At 33.3% G+C, this 19,298-nt stretch overlaps 1 protein-coding gene across 2 annotated transcripts in view; it reads left to right on the plus strand.

Moving 5' to 3' along the window:
• The first annotated feature begins 271 nt into the window (after positions 1–271).
• LOC100371177 (receptor expression-enhancing protein 5-like) overlaps positions 272–19,298 on the plus strand; it is a 39,183-nt gene continuing 20,156 nt past the window's right edge. For both annotated transcript variants that reach the window (XM_085507285.1, XM_085507286.1), the window contains exon 1: positions 272–558. In XM_085507285.1, the coding sequence (XP_085363411.1) occupies positions 390–558 (169 nt within the window). In that variant the 5' untranslated portion in view covers positions 272–389. The remainder of the gene's footprint in view (positions 559–19,298) is intronic.

Raw genomic sequence — 19,298 nt, forward strand, 5'->3', positions numbered from 1 at the left:
TAACCTGTAAAGCAAATTATAACCTTAAAAACAAAGTAATTCTGAATGCTATCGTAAGTGGTGTACTGTGAATGGTCGATCAATCAACTGATATTTGCTTTCTTGCCATGGCACGAAGGTCGACCCCATTTATTTTATTTTCACTACCCCTTATGTTCTATGTGAAAATTTATAATAAACAGTATATGTGCTATATTAACTCGCTGAACATAATAATATTCATTTAGTCCCGCACAAGACGGTCTGGGAAGTTTTGTTTATAGTGGCGGCAGTGGAGTAACCAATTAACGAACGTTCACAGAGGCTACGTAGAAGTTAGAAAATAGGACCTAGAGACTCGTCGAGGTACGTGTTGCAGTCATTTCAAAATCGACCATACAGGAGCAATCATGACGACCCAAGAGAAAGCATCTACGACGACTCCATCGGGGGCCAGAGAAAAGGTTGACTCCATCCGAGCTAAAGTAGAAAAACTTCTTTACGAAGAGAATGCATTTACCGAAGTTCTTGGCAAAATAGAAAAGAAAACAGGCGTGAAACGGACTTATTTCGTTGCTGGTGAGTCTTGGTCTATTTCATTCATTTGCCCTGCACTATCGCATACAAGCTGGGGCATATTGCGTATCAAAATAACTTTCACAATTTACTTCTGTATTGATAGTCAAAAAATACCGGGATGCAGAACAAATATGTGGTATTAATTAAAAAAAAAATCAAACTATTTTTGCACGTGAAATTATGAATCGACAAAAGTTCCAATTCTGTATATAGTACAGCGGGTGAATTGATAGACGAGACTGTTGGCTATCTCGTCCTGAATTGGAACAGTCGTGTTTGGAATATCAAGGGTTATGATAGGGCGTGTGTTCTAGGCGTCTCTCTCATCTGTGTAAATTAGCTTGCTGCTGTCCCACTTCAGTTGTGCTCAGAGTTTAGGGCGTTCACCTTTCAAATTGTTCTGTTTAATCATGGTTTAATGAAACACAAAGTAAATAAATATATATATATATATTCATTATATATATAGATATACATATGGGTGTGTCACAATATACATTAACAGCTATTAAAACAATGTTTTTTTCTTTTTAATTCGTGTTTATTTTTTTATATTGGGTGAACTTGGTCATTGATCACTGTATAAATGGGCAGCTAATAAACACATGGGTGTCAAAAGTTCAGCAGACTGGTTTTTGAATACAATACTAGCAAGGGTGACTGTCTGAACAGTGATTTGATAAACTCTATTTTGTGCTCAGTATCTCAGCAACTGTTATTTTTATTTAGAATTTTTTAGAAAGATGTAGAATACTTGTAATAGCCAATCTGTACCACGCCTGTGATCTGTACATGGCCAAGTGACAAGTGACTGTGACAAATCTTAGTCTGACTGATTAGCATAATGGACTTAAGTATGTTATTTTTTTGATATAACTTAGTAATTGTAGAAACAATTGGATTGGTTCCATTACTTGAAGATATAATTTTAATTATGTTGCCTAGTTTTAAAGTCAAAAGTCAGTTCAACAAACATGTTTATTTTAACAATGACAATATGCTACTTCTATTGATTGATCTGACATCTGACCTTATATTATTCACCACATCTTGTATTTGAAGCACACATGTTTGTTTCACATTAACTTTGAAGCAGGACAATTTGCATGATGTTATGCAGATTTACTGGTATTTTAAATTAGACATTATATTTCATATGTTAGTTTCATTGCTGTTATATGGTTTAATGTTGATAATAGTGCCTATTAGACTGGCCATGTATTCTGCACATGTTTACCATATGCATGTTTTTAGGTCAAGGTGAACTATTTTTTTGTGCAAGATTTCCATTTTGTAAAGGAAAAGCAGGTTTAAGTTCCTTTCACATGTATATAAAAGCTGTAGTTATTACCAAAATATAGTACAGCTGGTGTCCCACAATTTCAGTGAACAGTCCCAGTTGCACTATCATTTTTAAAGTAGTTTACAATGTTTAATATCACGTTTGTTCAAAGGTAAATTTTCTTCCCTGGTGAAACAGTTAGTTAGCAAGATGGTTTGCAACTGTGCAACACTTTGGTTTTTGTATCTAAACTAGACAGTACTGTTCTATTGGACTATGAATAGTGAATCCCACACAACACACAATCAGTCAATTTCCACTGGTAAGTCTGCAAAACACTTGGCATTTGCTTTGTTCTAAAGTTGTAAGCCATCTTGATAAGTCGTTTTGGGAATGTTTAGATAATTTTGTTGATTATAGCATCTTGATAGAAATATTGTTTTTCATAAAATCAAAATATTTTTAATTAGTAACTCATAATTTTAAATTGTGTTTGATCAACAATAATCCCCACATCAAATTTGTATATGTATATAAAGAATATATGTCCCTAAATACACTCTGTTCTCTCTATCATCACAGGCTAACAGCCCTCTACTTTTCTCATGTCCTCTTTCATATTGTCAGTTTCATGATTTTCTTGCTGTAGCGAGTAATTGGTGGCTAATACTAGAGAGAATGTGTGGTATTGCTCAAAGCAATATTGCTATACAACACGCTCAAAATTTCAGCATGTTTAAAATAAAGTTTGATATTTTAATAAAAAAAAATAGTTTCAAAGTTGCTGTCTACTATCAGTCATTTATTACTTTTCACAAGAAGGCTCCTCATTAGCCCTCATTTGCATACAAGTATTTCCCTGGTGACATCACCAGGGGACATTGCTGCACAACATAGATATGGCAGGATCCAATTTATTGACTATTAAATAATCCGAATAAACTTGCACTAATTTTTGTTCATAAATAAAGGATGACACATATGACACATTTTTAGTACAGCAACAACTTCATTCATTTACGGAAGTTTGGACCCATTCCCATTATATTGTGATCATTCATCGTGGTTTGCAATGTTATATTTTAAGTTTACTCTCTGTTTGATACATATAAATCAGCATGAAACTTACCTATTGCAAGTGTGTCATACAATTAAATGTTTGATTTATGTTGTACATTACGAATTGTCTTATGATCACTCGGTAATCACAGGTACCTCAATGCAGGTACTAACACGTGCATATATTAGACTCCACCAAAACGTTAATTTAATCAATTAAATGCATTGAGTGACCTGATATGTGGAAGCATGTTTTTCATTGGTCAATCGGTTGACCCTGTATGACATTCAATGTGTAAGATTGCAAGCTTCTTTAGTAAAGCAATACAGGGCAAATCGTTAGAGATGTTACTGGACTTTAATTTTGGAATCAGTTTTCAATTTCAACTGCCAGTGCCACTTAGTATGTGACAAGTATGTTAGCGATCACATATTGGGATACTGTCTGTGCATAGATGTGTACTATATTGTTACCAGATAATCAATTGTTTGATAATACAGTGTATTTGCACCTGGGAAATGAAATAACATGACAGACATTTACTCCATATTCAATTATTCTATTACTGGTAATTGCTAATTTTCACTAGCACACTAGTAAATCACACACTTGTAAAGAGAATAGTTTTTATGGTATTCAGTGTATGTCACTTGCATGGCTTCTCGCTTTGATTAACGTGTTAGGGAACAGTTTCACTTAGGGAGACTTGATTGGTTTTAGGGTAATAATATTTGCATATTAATTAGCTAATTTTCATAATTAACCAATTTTCAGCTTTTTCATCAATATGTCAAGTACTTATCTTATGAATCTTGGTACATAAATACTCTTATACAAAGCAATATCTAATTAATTTTGGGTTTATATACATCCATAATAATTATCTAATTTGCATAATAATTTACTTTTTTTGCTTTTTTTTTAGAATAATGAAACTTAGTACATGTGCGCTCTGGAATAATACACAGACCTAAATCTTTGCATAATAGTTGCTTAAGTTGCATAATAATTCATTTGCGCATGCGTCATTACCAGCACACAGATCACAACATTATCATGTGGTAGGCTTACGGTGATTTTGTTGAATTCGACGATGACAACATTGATTAGGATTTTGTTTTAGAAGACGTCATTAAGGAAGAAATCCAAGAAGTGCATGAAGATAACCATGCAGTTCAACCAGTGCCAAAAACATACCGGAGAAACCTTTTACGAGGCATGATTGCCACGCCCACACCCCATTAGTTTCAGAAGTAGTTTCTCTAATCACCAAATAAAGATGGAATTGGGGAAACTCCCCATTCCCCTGTAATTGGAACAGAAACTAGCGTTACAATTATATAACTGAGAGTATGATGTGATCCAACATTGCACCATCGTGAATACAATGACGTGCAAAACCAAGACCCAAAAATCATACATATTGTGACAGTAAACAGTATTTCAATTGATTGTGTTGCCGATATACATAGTTGTTGCAAATAATATGCCTGAAAAGCAAAATATGTAGAAAAAATAAATTACCGAAGTAAAATGTGAACAACATCGTAACTGGGAGTGGCCATTTTGTTTTTAAACGACGCCGTTTACTTCATAAAAATAAGTGTCATTTTTTGAACGAACAATCATGAAAATCGTATAATAAACATGACCATTGTGCTAAACGTATTTCAAATCTACCAAAAACACAAATGTTGTCATGTTGTCAAGAATGTACCGTTAATGAGAGGAACAGAAAAAACGAGTCTGTTTACAAGTCACGGCACAGTCCCTCTATTACTAAAGGTGAAAAAGACGGTCATCATTTTACACAAGAAAACATCGAGCATCAACATATTGTATACAACGAAACTTACTCTCCTTAAAAACAAAGACGTTATGAATCAACTATGTTAAAAAATATTTGTATACGGTATCGAATATGTTCTGGAAACGTTAAAAAATAGATCACAGCACTGAACGCGATGTATCTCAAAGCTATCAACACTATAGTACCGCGCTTCGCGGGGAGCCGTTACAAGCGTTAGCCCACTAATCCCGCTGATTCACACATAAGACAATAGGCGTTTCCAGACCGGTGATAGAGGGACTGTGGTTCAGTCCCTCTATAGACCGGTTATATAGACCCTCTAAGCTTTTTTTGATTTTTTTTTTTTTTTACAAATGTCCTGTTCAGGGCATCAAAAACTTAAATGTGTAGGTGGATATTTCACAGGACCTTAACTACCTACAGACAAGGGAATTATTTCTCTAGATTGACTGACTTACCAGGAGGTAACTTTTAATGAAATGCAATGTAATTTAATAACTTAATACTGATACATTCATATTATTACACGGTACTGATTACAGTGTACTCTGATGGATGAAGCTAATTTTAATTTCATAATTGACACTAAATCGAAATTAAATTAATTTTGCTAGAAAAGATGCGAGTTCAGAAGCCTTAGAAATTGTGCCACTCCTAAATGGGAGTGTGATGTTAGTTAATCTTACTATACCACATGACTGTACGATATCCAGTAAATAAGTGACTTGTGGGCAGATTAGTGTTGTACTTTTCAATACATGGGAGTGGCCAGGTCAATACAAAGTTATTAACAAAGGTGATAAAATATATGTTTACATTAATGTAAAACGTGTATCTGTGTTGCTGGAATGTGAAAACTCTGGAAGGAATTCTTGGTGTGGTTGCTGTAAAGAATGGCATCCAAACTATCAGTGCATTTCATGTCCAAATATTATAGTTTTGTTTACCTTCAAAATTGTCTGAAAAAGTGACAAAATTTGAACTTCAGTATTTTGTATGTTTGTTTGGAAAGACATGGGTTTCCATTGTACTTGCATGTAGGAAGTGACACTCAATACAATATACCGGTACCCCTGCAGTTTAGCCAATTGGAAGTGAATAGTCTTTGCTCTGTATTAACTCCATATCCAATGAAAGTGAATTGACTTTGCTCTGTATTAACTCCATATCCAATGAAAGTGAATTGTCTTTGCTCTGTTTTAACTCCATATCCAATGAAAGGGAATTGTCTTTGCTCTGTTTTAACTCCATATCCAATGAAAGTGAATTAACTTTGCTCTGTTTTAACTCCATATCCAATGAAAGTGAATTGTCTTTGCTCTGTTTTAACCCCATATCCAATGAAAGGGAATTGTCTTTGCTCTGTTTTAACTCCATATCCAATGAAAGTGAATTGACTTTGCTCTGTTTTAACTCCATATCCAATGAAAGTGAATTGACTTTGCTCTGTATTAACTCCATATCCAATAAAAGTGAATTGTCTTTGCTCTGTATTAACTCCATATCCAATGAAAGTGAATTGTCTTTGCTCTGTTTTAACTCCATATCCAATGAAAGTGAATTGTCTTTGCTCTGTATTAACTCCATATCCAATGAAAGTGAATTGACTTTGCTCTGTATTAACTCCATATCCAATAAAAGGGAATTGTCTTTGCTCTGTATTAACTCCATATCCAATGAAAGTGAATTGTCTTTGCTCTGTTTTAACTCCATATCCAATGAAAGTGAATTGACTTTGCTCTGTATTAACTCGATATCCAATGAAAGCGAATTGACTTTGCTCTGTATTAACTCCATATCCAATGAAAGTGAATTGTCTTTGCTCTGTATTAACTCCATATACAATGAAAGTGAATTGTCTTTGCTCTGTATTAACTCCATATCCAATGAAAGTGAATTGACTTTGCTCTGTATTAACTCCATATCCAATGAAAGTGAATTGTCTTTGCTCTGTATTAACTCCATATCCAATAAAAGTGAATTGACTTTGCTCTGTATTAACTCCATATCCAATGAAAGTGAATTGTCTTTGCTCTGTATTAACTCCATATCCAATGAAAGTGAATTGTCTTTGCTCTGTATTAACTCCATATCCAATGAAAGTGAATTGTCTTTGCTCTGTATTAACTCCATATCCAATGAAAGTGAATTGACTTTGCTCTGTTTTAACTCCATATCCAATGAAAGTGAATTGACTTTGCTCTGTATTAACTCCATATCCAAGGAAAGTGAATTGACTTTGCTCTGTATTAACTCCATATCCAAGGAAAGTGAATTGACTTTGCTCTGTATTAACTCCATATCCAATGAAAGTGAATTGACTTTGCTCTGTATTAACTCCATATCCAATGAAAGGGAATTGTCTTTGCTCAGTATTAACTCCATATCCAATGAAAGTGAATTGACTTTGCTCTGTATTAACTCCATATCCAATAAAAGGGAATTGTCTTTGCTCTGTATTAACTCCATATCCAATGAAAGTGAATTGTCTTTGCTCTGTTTTAACTCCATATCCATTGAAAGTGAATTGTCTTTGCTGTTTTAACTCCATATCCAATGAAAGGGAATTGTCTTTTCTCTGTTTTAACTCTATATCCAATGAAAGTGAATTGACTTTGCTCTGTATTAACTCCATATCCAATAAAAGTGAATTATCTTTGCTCTGTATTAACTCCATATCCAATGAAAGTGAATTGACTTTGCTCTGTATTAACTCCATATCCAATGAAAGTGAATTGTCTTTGCTCTGTATTAACTCCATATCCAATAAAAGTGAATTGATTTTGCTCTGTATTAACTCCATATCCAATGAAAGTGAATTGACTTTGCTCTGTATTAACTCGATATCCAATGAAAGCGAATTGACTTTGCTCTGTATTAACTCCATATCCAATGAAAATGAATTGACTTTGCTCTATATTAACTCCATATCCAATAAAAGTGAATTGACTTTGCTGTATTAACTCCATATCCAATGAAAGTGAATTAACTTTGCTCTGTATTAACTCCATATCCAATGAAAGTGAATTGTCTTTGCTCTGTATTAACTCCATATCCAATGAAAGTGAATTGTCTTTGCTCTGTATTAATTCCATATCCAATGAAAGTGAATTGACTTTGCTCTATATTAACTCCATATCCAATAAAAGTGAATTGACTTTGCTGTATTAACTCCATATCCAATGAAAGTGAATTGTCTTCGCTCTGTTTTAACTCCATATCCAATGAAAGTGAATTGTCTTTGCTCTGTATTAATTCCATATCCAATGAAAGTGAATTGACTTTGCTCTATATTAACTCCATATCCAATAAAAGTGAATTGACTTTGCTGTATTAACTCCATATCCAATGAAAGTGAATTGTCTTCGCTCTGTTTTAACTCCATATCCAATGAAAGTGAATTGACTTTGCTCTATATTAACTCCATATCCAATGAAAGCGAATTGACTTTGCTCTGTATTAACTCCATATCCAATGAAAGTGAATTGTCTTTGCTCTGTATTAACTCCATATCCAATGAAAGTGAATTGTCTTTGCTCTGTATTAACTCCATATCCAATGAAAATGAATTGACTTTGCTCTATATTAACTCCATATCCAATGAAAGTGAATTGTCTTTGCTGTTTTAACTCCATATCCAATGAAAGTGAATTGTCTTTGCTCTGTTTTAACTCCATATCCAATGAAAGTGAATTGTCTTTGCTCTGTATTAACTCCATATCCAATGAAAGTGAATTGTCTTTGCTCTGTATTAACTCCATATCCAATGAAAGTGAATTGTCTTTGCTCTGTATTAACTCCATATCCAATGAAAATGAATTGACTTTGCTCTGTATTAACTCCATATCCAATGAAAGTGAATTGTCTTTGCTCTGTTTTAACTCCATATCCAATGAAAGTGAATTGTCTTTGCTCTGTATTAACTCCATATCCAATGAAAATGAATTGACTTTGCTCTATATTAACTCCATATCCAATGAAAGTGAATTGTCTTTGCTGTTTTAACTCCATATCCAATGAAAGTGAATTGTCTTTGCTCTGTATTAACTCCATATCCAATGAAAGTGAATTGACTTTGCTCTGTATTAACTCCATATCCAATGAAAGTGAATTGTCTTTGCTCTGTTTTAACTCCATATCCAATGAAAGTGAATTGACTTTGCTCTGTATTAATTCCATATCCAATGAAAGTGAATTGTCTTTGCTCTGTTTTAACTCCATATCCAATGAAAGTGAATTGTCTTTGCTCTGTTTTAACTCCATATCCAATGAAAGTGAATTGTCTTTGCTCTGTTTTAACTCCATATCCAATGAAAGTGAATTAACTTTGCTCTGTATTAACTCCATATCCAATGAAAGTGAATTGTCTTTGCTCTGTATTAATTCCATATCCAATGAAAGTGAATTGTCTTTGCTCTGTTTTAACTCCATATTCAATGAAAGTGAATTAACTTTGCTCTGTATTAACTCCATATCCAATGAAAGTGAATTGTCTTTGCTCTGTATTAATTCCATATCCAATGAAAGTGAATTGTCTTTGCTCTGTATTAACTCCATATCCAATGAAAATGAATTGACTTTGCTCTATATTAACTCCATATCCAATGAAAGTGAATTGTCTTTGCTCTGTATTAACTCCATATCCAATGAAAGTGAATTGACTTTGCGCTATATTAACTCCATATCCAATGAAAATGAATTGTCTTTGCTCTGTTTTAACTCCATATCCAATGATAGCGAAATGTCTTTGCTCTGTATTAACCCCATATCCAATGAAAGTGAATTGACTTTGCTCTGTATTAACTCCATATCCAATGAAAGTGAATTGTCTTTGCTCTGTATTAACTCCATATCCAGTGAAAGGGAATTGTCTTTGCTCTGTATTAACTCCATATCCAATGAAAGTGAATTGTCTTTGCTCTGTATTAACTCCATATCCAATGAAAGTGAATTGTCTTTGCTCTGTATTAACTCCATATCCAATGAAAATGAATTGACTTTGCTCTGTATTAACTCCATATCCAATGAAAGTGAATTGTCTTTGTTCTGTTTTAACTCCATATCCAATGAAAGTGAATTGACTTTGCTCTATATTAACTCCATATCCAATGAAAGTGAATTGACTTTGCTCTATATTAACTCCATATCCAATGAAAGTGAATTGTCTTTGCTCTGTATTAACTCCATATCCAAGGAAAATGAATTGACTTTGCTCTGTATTAACTCCATATCCAATGAAAGTGAATTGACTTTGCTCTGTATTAACTCCATATCCAATAAAAGGGAATTGTCTTTGCTCTGTATTAACTCCATATCCAATGAAAGTGAATTGTCTTTGCTCTGTTTTAACTCCATATCCAATGAAAGTGAATTGTCTTTGCTCTGTTTTAACTCCATATCCAATGAAAGGGAATTGTCTTTGCTCTGTTTTAACTCCATATCCAATGAAAGTGAATTGACTTTGCTCTGTATTAACTCCATATCCAAGGAAAATGAATTGACTTTGCTCTGTATTAACTCCATATCCAATGAAAGTGAATTGACTTTGCTCTGTATTAACTCCATATCCAATAAAAGGGAATTGTCTTTGCTCTGTATTAACTCCATATCCAATGAAAGTGAATTGTCTTTGCTCTGTTTTAACTCCATATCCAATGAAAGTGAATTGACTTTGCTCTATATTAACTCCATATCCAATGAAAGTGAATTGTCTTTGCTCTGTATTAACTCCATATCCAATGAAAGTGAATTGTCTTTGCTCTATATTAACTCCATATCCAATAAAAGTGAATTGACTTTGCTGTACTAACTCCATATCCAATGAAAGTGAATTGTCTTTGCTCTGTTTTAGCTCCATATCCAATGAAAGTGAATTGTCTTTGCTCTGTATTAACTCCATATCCAATGAAAATGAATTGACTTTGCTCTATATTAACTCCATATCCAATGAAAGTGAATTGTCTTTGCTGTTTTAACTCCATATCCAATGAAAGTGAATTGTCTTTGCTCTGTTTTAACTCCATATCCAATGAAAGTGAATTGTCTTTGCTCTGTATTAACTCCATATCCAATGAAAGTGAATTGTCTTTGCTCTGTATTAACTCCATATCCAATGAAAGTGAATTGTCTTTGCTCTGTATTAACTCCATATCCAATGAAAATGAATTGACTTTGCTCTGTATTAACTCCATATCCAATGAAAGTGAATTGTCTTTGCTCTGTTTTAACTCCATATCCAATGAAAGTGAATTGTCTTTGCTCTGTATTAACTCCATATCCAATGAAAATGAATTGACTTTGCTCTATATTAACTCCATATCCAATGAAAGTGAATTGTCTTTGCTGTTTTAACTCCATATCCAATGAAAGTGAATTGTCTTTGCTCTGTATTAACTCCATATCCAATGAAAGTGAATTGACTTTGCTCTGTATTAACTCCATATCCAATGAAAGTGAATTGTCTTTGCTCTGTTTTAACTCCATATCCAATGAAAGTGAATTGACTTTGCTCTGTATTAATTCCATATCCAATGAAAGTGAATTGTCTTTGCTCTGTTTTAACTCCATATCCAATGAAAGTGAATTGTCTTTGCTCTGTTTTAACTCCATATCCAATGAAAGTGAATTGTCTTTGCTCTGTTTTAACTCCATATCCAATGAAAGTGAATTAACTTTGCTCTGTATTAACTCCATATCCAATGAAAGTGAATTGTCTTTGCTCTGTATTAATTCCATATCCAATGAAAGTGAATTGTCTTTGCTCTGTTTTAACTCCATATTCAATGAAAGTGAATTAACTTTGCTCTGTATTAACTCCATATCCAATGAAAGTGAATTGTCTTTGCTCTGTATTAATTCCATATCCAATGAAAGTGAATTGTCTTTGCTCTGTATTAACTCCATATCCAATGAAAATGAATTGACTTTGCTCTATATTAACTCCATATCCAATGAAAGTGAATTGTCTTTGCTCTGTATTAACTCCATATCCAATGAAAGTGAATTGACTTTGCGCTATATTAACATCATATCCAATGAAAATGAATTGTCTTTGCTCTGTTTTAACTCCATATCCAATGATAGCGAAATGTCTTTGCTCTGTATTAACCCCATATCCAATGAAAGTGAATTGACTTTGCTCTGTATTAACTCCATATCCAATGAAAGTGAATTGTCTTTGCTCTGTATTAACTCCATATCCAGTGAAAGGGAATTGTCTTTGCTCTGTATTAACTCCATATCCAATGAAAGTGAATTGTCTTTGCTCTGTATTAACTCCATATCCAATGAAAGTGAATTGTCTTTGCTCTGTATTAACTCCATATCCAATGAAAATGAATTGACTTTGCTCTGTATTAACTCCATATCCAATGAAAGTGAATTGTCTTTGTTCTGTTTAACTCCATATCCAATGAAAGTGAATTGACTTTGCTCTATATTAACTCCATATCCAATGAAAGTGAATTGACTTTGCTCTATATTAACTCCATATCCAATGAAAGTGAATTGTCTTTGCTCTGTATTAACTCCATATCCAAGGAAAATGAATTGACTTTGCTCTGTATTAACTCCATATCCAATGAAAGTGAATTGACTTTGCTCTGTATTAACTCCATATCCAATAAAAGGGAATTGTCTTTGCTCTGTATTAACTCCATATCCAATGAAAGTGAATTGTCTTTGCTCTGTTTTAACTCCATATCCAATGAAAGTGAATTGTCTTTGCTCTGTTTTAACTCCATATCCAATGAAAGGGAATTGTCTTTGCTCTGTTTTAACTCCATATCCAATGAAAGTGAATTGACTTTGCTCTGTATTAACTCCATATCCAAGGAAAATGAATTGACTTTGCTCTGTATTAACTCCATATCCAATGAAAGTGAATTGACTTTGCTCTGTATTAACTCCATATCCAATAAAAGGGAATTGTCTTTGCTCTGTATTAACTCCATATCCAATGAAAGTGAATTGTCTTTGCTCTGTTTTAACTCCATATCCAATGAAAGTGAATTGACTTTGCTCTATATTAACTCCATATCCAATGAAAGTGAATTGTCTTTGCTCTGTATTAACTCCATATCCAATGAAAGTGAATTGACTTTGCTCTGTATTAACTCCATATCCAATGAAAGTGAATTGACTTTGCTCTGTATTAACTCCATATCCAATGAAAGTGAATTGTCTTTGCTCTGTATTAACTCCATATCCAATAAAAGTGAATTGACTTTGCTCTGTATTAACTCCATATCCAATGAAAGTGAATTGACTTTGCTCTGTATTAACTCCATATCCAATGAAAGTGAATTAACTTTGCTCTGTATTAACTCCATATCCAATGAAAGTGAATTGACTTTGCTCTATATTAACTCCATATCCAATGAAAGTGAATTGTCTTTGCTCTGTTTTAACTCCATATCCAATGGTAGCGAAATGTCTTTGCTCTGTATTAACCCCATATCCAATGAAAGTGAATTGACTTTGCTCTGTATTAACTCCATATCCAATGAAAGTGACTTGACTTTGCTCTGTATTAACTCCATATCCAATGAAAGGGAATTGTCTTTGCTCCGTATTAACTCCATATCCAGTGAAAGGGAATTGTCTTTGCTCTGTATTAACTCCATATCCAATGAAAGTGAATTGTCTTTGCTCTATATTAACTCCATATCCAATAAAAGTGAATTGACTTTGCTGTACTAACTCCATATCCAATGAAAGTGAATTGTCTTTGCTCTGTTTTAGCTCCATATCCAATGAAAGTGAATTGTCTTTGCTCTGTATTAACGCCATATCCAATGAAAGTGAATTGTCTTTGCTCTGTATTAATTCCATATCCAATGAAAGTGAATTGTCTTTGCTCTGTTTTAACTCCATATCCAATGAAAGTGAATTGTCTTTGCTCTGTATTAATTCCATATCCAATGAAAGTGAATTGTCTTTGCTCTGTATTAATTCCATATCCAATGAAAGTGAATTGTCTTTGCTCTGTATTAACTCCATATCCAATGAAAATGAATTGTCTTTGCTCTATATTAACTCCATATCCAATGAAAGTGAATTGTCTTTGCTCTGTATTAACTCCATATCCAATGAAAGTGAATTGACTTTGCTCTGTATTAACTCCATATCCAATGAAAGTGAATTGACTTTGCTCTGTATTAACTCCATATCCAATGAAAGTGAATTGTCTTTGCTCTGTATTAACTCCATATCCAATGAAAGTGAATTGACTTTGCTCTGTTTTAACTCCATATCCAATGAAAGTGAATTGACTTTGCTCTGTATTAACTCCATATCCAAGGAAAATGAATTGACTTTGCTCTGTATTAACTCCATATCCAATGAAAGTGAATTGTCTTTGCTCTGTATTAACTCCATATCCAGTGAAAGGGAATTGTCTTTGCTCTGTATTAACTCCATATCCAATGAAAGTGAATTGTCTTTGCTCTGTTTTAACTCCATATCCAATGAAAGTGAATTGTCTTTGCTCTGTTTTAACTCCATATCCAATGAAAGGGAATTGTCTTTGCTCTGTTTTAACTCCATATCCAATGAAAGTGAATTGACTTTGCTCTGTATTAACTCCATATCCAAGGAAAATGAATTGACTTTGCTCTGTATTAACTCCATATCCAATGAAAGTGAATTGACTTTGCTCTGTATTAACTCCATATCCAATGAAAGTGAATTGTCTTTGCTCTGTTTTAACTCCATATCCAATGAAAGTGAATTGTCTTTGCTCTGTTTTAACTCCATATCCAATGAAAGGGAATTGTCTTTGCTCTATATTAACTCCATATCCAATGAAAGTGAATTGTCTTTGCTGTGTATTAACTCCATATCCAATGAAAGTGAATTGACTTTGCTCTATATTAACTCCATATCCAATGAAAGTGAATTGTCTTTGCTCTGTTTTAACTCCATATCCAATGATAGCGAAATGTCTTTGCTCTGTATTAACTCCATATCCAATGAAAGTGAATTAACTTTGCTCTGTATTAACTCCATATCCAATGAAAGTGAATTGTCTTTGCTCTGTATTAATTCCATATCCAATGAAAGTGAATTGTCTTTGCTCTGTATTAACTCCATATCTAATGAAAGTGAATTGTCTTTGCTCTGTATTCACTCCATATCCAATGAAAGTGAATTGTCTTTGCTCTGTTTTAACTCCATATCCAATGAAAGTGAATTGTCTTTGCTCTGTATTAATTCCATATCCAATGAAAGTGAATTGTCTTTGCTCTGTATTAACTCCATATCCAATGAAATTGAATTGACTTTGCTCTATATTAACTCCATATCCAATGAAAGTGAATTGTCTTTGCTCTGTATTAACTCCATATCCAATGAAAGTGAATTGTCTTTGCTCTGTATTAACTCCATATCCAATGAAAGTGAATTGACTTTGCTCTATATTAACTCCATATCCAATGAAAGTGAATTGACTTTGCTCTGTTTTAACTCCATATCCAATGAAAGTGAACTGACTTTGCTCTATATTAACTCCATATCCAATGGTAGCGAAATGTCTTTGCTCTGTATTAACCCCATATCCAATGAAAGTGAATTGACTTTGCTCTGTATTAACTCCATATCCAATGAAAGTGACTTGACTTTGCTCTGTATTAACTCCATATCCAATGAAAGGGAATTGTCTTTGCTCCGTATTAACTCCATATCCAGTGAAAGGGAATTGTCTTTGCTCTGTATTAACTCCATATCCAATGAAAGTGAATTGTCTTTGCTCTATATTAACTCCATATCCAATAAAAGTGAATTGACTTTGCTGTACTAACTCCATATCCAATGAAAGTGAATTGTCTTTGCTCTGTTTTAGCTCCATATCCAATGAAAGTGAATTGTCTTTGCTCTGTATTAACGCCATATCCAATGAAAGTGAATTGTCTTTGCTCTGTATTAATTCCATATCCAATGAAAGTGAATTGTCTTTGCTCTGTTTTAACTCCATATCCAATGAAAGTGAATTGTCTTTGCTCTGTATTAATTCCATATCCAATGAAAGTGAATTGTCTTTGCTCTGTATTAATTCCATATCCAATGAAAGTGAATTGTCTTTGCTCTGTATTAACTCCATATCCAATGAAAATGAATTGTCTTTGCTCTGTATTAACTCCATATCCAATGAAAGTGAATTGTCTTTGCTCTGTATTAACTCCATATCCAATGAAAGTGAATTGACTTTGCTCTGTATTAACTCCATATCCAATGAAAGTGAATTGACTTTGCTCTGTATTAACTCCATATCCAATGAAAGTGAATTGTCTTTGCTCTGTATTAACTCCATATCCAATGAAAGTGAATTGACTTTGCTCTGTTTTAACTCCATATCCAATGAAAGTGAATTGACTTTGCTCTGTATTAACTCCATATCCAAGGAAAATGAATTGACTTTGCTCTGTATTAACTCCATATCCAATGAAAGTGAATTGTCTTTGCTCTGTATTAACTCCATATCCAGTGAAAGGGAATTGTCTTTGCTCTGTATTAACTCCATATCCAATGAAAGTGAATTGTCTTTGCTCTGTTTTAACTCCATATCCAATGAAAGTGAATTGTCTTTGCTCTGTTTTAACTCCATATCCAATGAAAGGGAATTGTCTTTGCTCTGTTTTAACTCCATATCCAATGAAAGTGAATTGACTTTGCTCTGTATTAACTCCATATCCAAGGAAAATGAATTGACTTTGCTCTGTATTAACTCCATATCCAATGAAAGTGAATTGACTTTGCTCTGTATTAACTCCATATCCAATGAAAGTGAATTGTCTTTGCTCTGTTTTAACTCCATATCCAATGAAAGTGAATTGTCTTTGCTCTGTTTTAACTCCATATCCAATGAAAGGGAATTGTCTTTGCTCTATATTAACTCCATATCCAATGAAAGTGAATTGTCTTTGCTGTGTATTAACTCCATATCCAATGAAAGTGAATTGACTTTGCTCTATATTAACTCCATATCCAATGAAAGTGAATTGTCTTTGCTCTGTTTTAACTCCATATCCAATGATAGCGAAATGTCTTTGCTCTGTATTAACTCCATATCCAATGAAAGTGAATTAACTTTGCTCTGTATTAACTCCATATCCAATGAAAGTGAATTGTCTTTGCTCTGTATTAATTCCATATCCAATGAAAGTGAATTGTCTTTGCTCTGTATTAACTCCATATCTAATGAAAGTGAATTGTCTTTGCTCTGTATTCACTCCATATCCAATGAAAGTGAATTGTCTTTGCTCTGTTTTAACTCCATATCCAATGAAAGTGAATTGTCTTTGCTCTGTATTAATTCCATATCCAATGAAAGTGAATTGTCTTTGCTCTGTATTAACTCCATATCCAATGAAATTGAATTGACTTTGCTCTATATTAACTCCATATCCAATGAAAGTGAATTGTCTTTGCTCTGTATTAACTCCATATCCAATGAAAGTGAATTGTCTTTGCTCTGTATTAACTCCATATCCAATGAAAGTGAATTGACTTTGCTCTATATTAACTCCATATCCAATGAAAGTGAATTGACTTTGCTCTGTTTTAACTCCATATCCAATGAAAGTGAACTGACTTTGCTCTATATTAACTCCATATCCAATGAAAGTGAATTGTCTTTGCTCTGTATTAACTCCATATCCAATGAAAGTGAATTGACTTTGCTCTATATTAACTCCATATCCAATGAAAGTGAATTGTCTTTGCTCTGTATTAACTCCATATCCAATGAAAGTGAATTGACTTTGCTCTGTATTAACTCCATATCCAATGAAAGTGAATTGACTTTGCTCTGTATTAACTCCATATCCAATGAAAGTGAATTGTCTTTGCTCTGTATTAACTCCATATCCAATGAAAGTGAATTGACTTTGCTCTGTTTTAACTCCATATCCAATGAAAGTGAATTGACTTTGCTCTGTATTAACTCCATATCCAAGGAAAATGAATTGACTTTGCTCTGTATTAACTCCATATCCAATGAAAGTGAATTGACTTTGCTCTGTATTAACTCCATATCCAATAAAAGGGAATTGTCTTTGCTCTGTATTAACTCCATATCCAATGAAAGTGAATTGTCTTTGCTCTGTTTTAACTCCATATCCAATGAAAGTGAATTGTCTTTGCTCTGTTTTAACTCCATATCCAATGAAAGTGAATTGTCTTTGCTCTGTTTTAACTCCATATCCAATGACATGAATTGACTTTGCTGTATTAACTCCATATCCAATGAAAGTGAATTGACTTTGCTCTGTATTAACTCCATATCCAATGAAAGTGAATTAACTTTGCTCTGTATTAACTCCATATCCAATAAAAGGGAATTGTCTTTGCTCTGTATTAACTCCATATCCAATGACATGAATTGACTTTGCTGTATTAACTCCATATCCAATGAAAGTGAATTGACTTTGCTCTGTATTAACTCCATATCCAATGAAAGTGAATTAACTTTGCTCTGTATTAACTCCATATCCAATGAAAGTGAATTGTCTTTGCTCTGTTTTAACTCCATATCCAATGACATGAATTGACTTTGCTGTATTAACTCCATATCCAATGAAAGTGAATTGACTTTGCTCTGTATTAACTCCATATCCAATGAAAGTGAATTAACTTTGCTCTGTATTAACTCCATATCCAATGAAAGTGAATTGTCTTTGCTCTGTATTAATTCCATATCCAATGAAAGTGAATTGTCTTTGCTCTGTATTAACCCCATATCCAATGAAAATGAATTGACTTTGCTCTCTATTAACTCCATATCCAATGAAAGTGAATTGTCTTTGCTCTGTATTAACTCCATATCCAATGAAAGTGAATTGACTTTGCTCTATATTAACTCCATATCCAATGAAAGTGAATTGTCTTTGCTCTGTATTAACTCCATATCCAATGAAAGTGAATTGACTTTGCTCTATATTAACTCCATATCCAATGAAAGTGAATTGTCTTTGCTCTGTTTTAACTCCATATCCAATGATAGCGAAATGTCTTTGCTCTGTATTAACTCCATATCCAATGAAAGTGAATTGACTTTGCTCTGTATTAACAACATATCCAATAAAAGTGAATTGACTTTGCTCTGTATTAACTCCATATCCAATGAAAGTGAATTAACTTTGCTCTGTATTAACTCCATATCCAATGAAAGTGAATTGTCTTTGCTCTGTATTAATTCCATATCCAATGAAAGTGAATTAACTTTGCTCTGTATTAACTCCATATCCAATGAAAGTGAATTGTCTTTGCTCTGTATTAATTCCATATCCAATGAAAGTGAATTGTCTTTGCTCTGTATTAACTCCATATCTAATGAAAGTGAATTGTCTTTGCTCTGTATTAATTCCATATCCAATGAAAGTGAATTGTCTTTGCTCTGTATTAACTCCATATCCAATGAAATTGAATTGACTTTGCTCTATATTAACTCCATATCCAATGAAAGTGAATTGTCTTTGCTCTGTATTAACTCCATATCCAATGAAAGTGAATTGACTTTGCTCTATATTAACTCCATATCCAATGAAAGTGAATTGTCTTTGCTCTGTTTTAACTCCATATCCAATGAAAGT

This window comes from Saccoglossus kowalevskii, chromosome 13 (genome assembly GCF_978046115.1).
Source record: "Saccoglossus kowalevskii chromosome 13, keSacKowa6.1, whole genome shotgun sequence".
Taxonomy (NCBI): domain Eukaryota; kingdom Metazoa; phylum Hemichordata; class Enteropneusta; family Harrimaniidae; genus Saccoglossus; species Saccoglossus kowalevskii.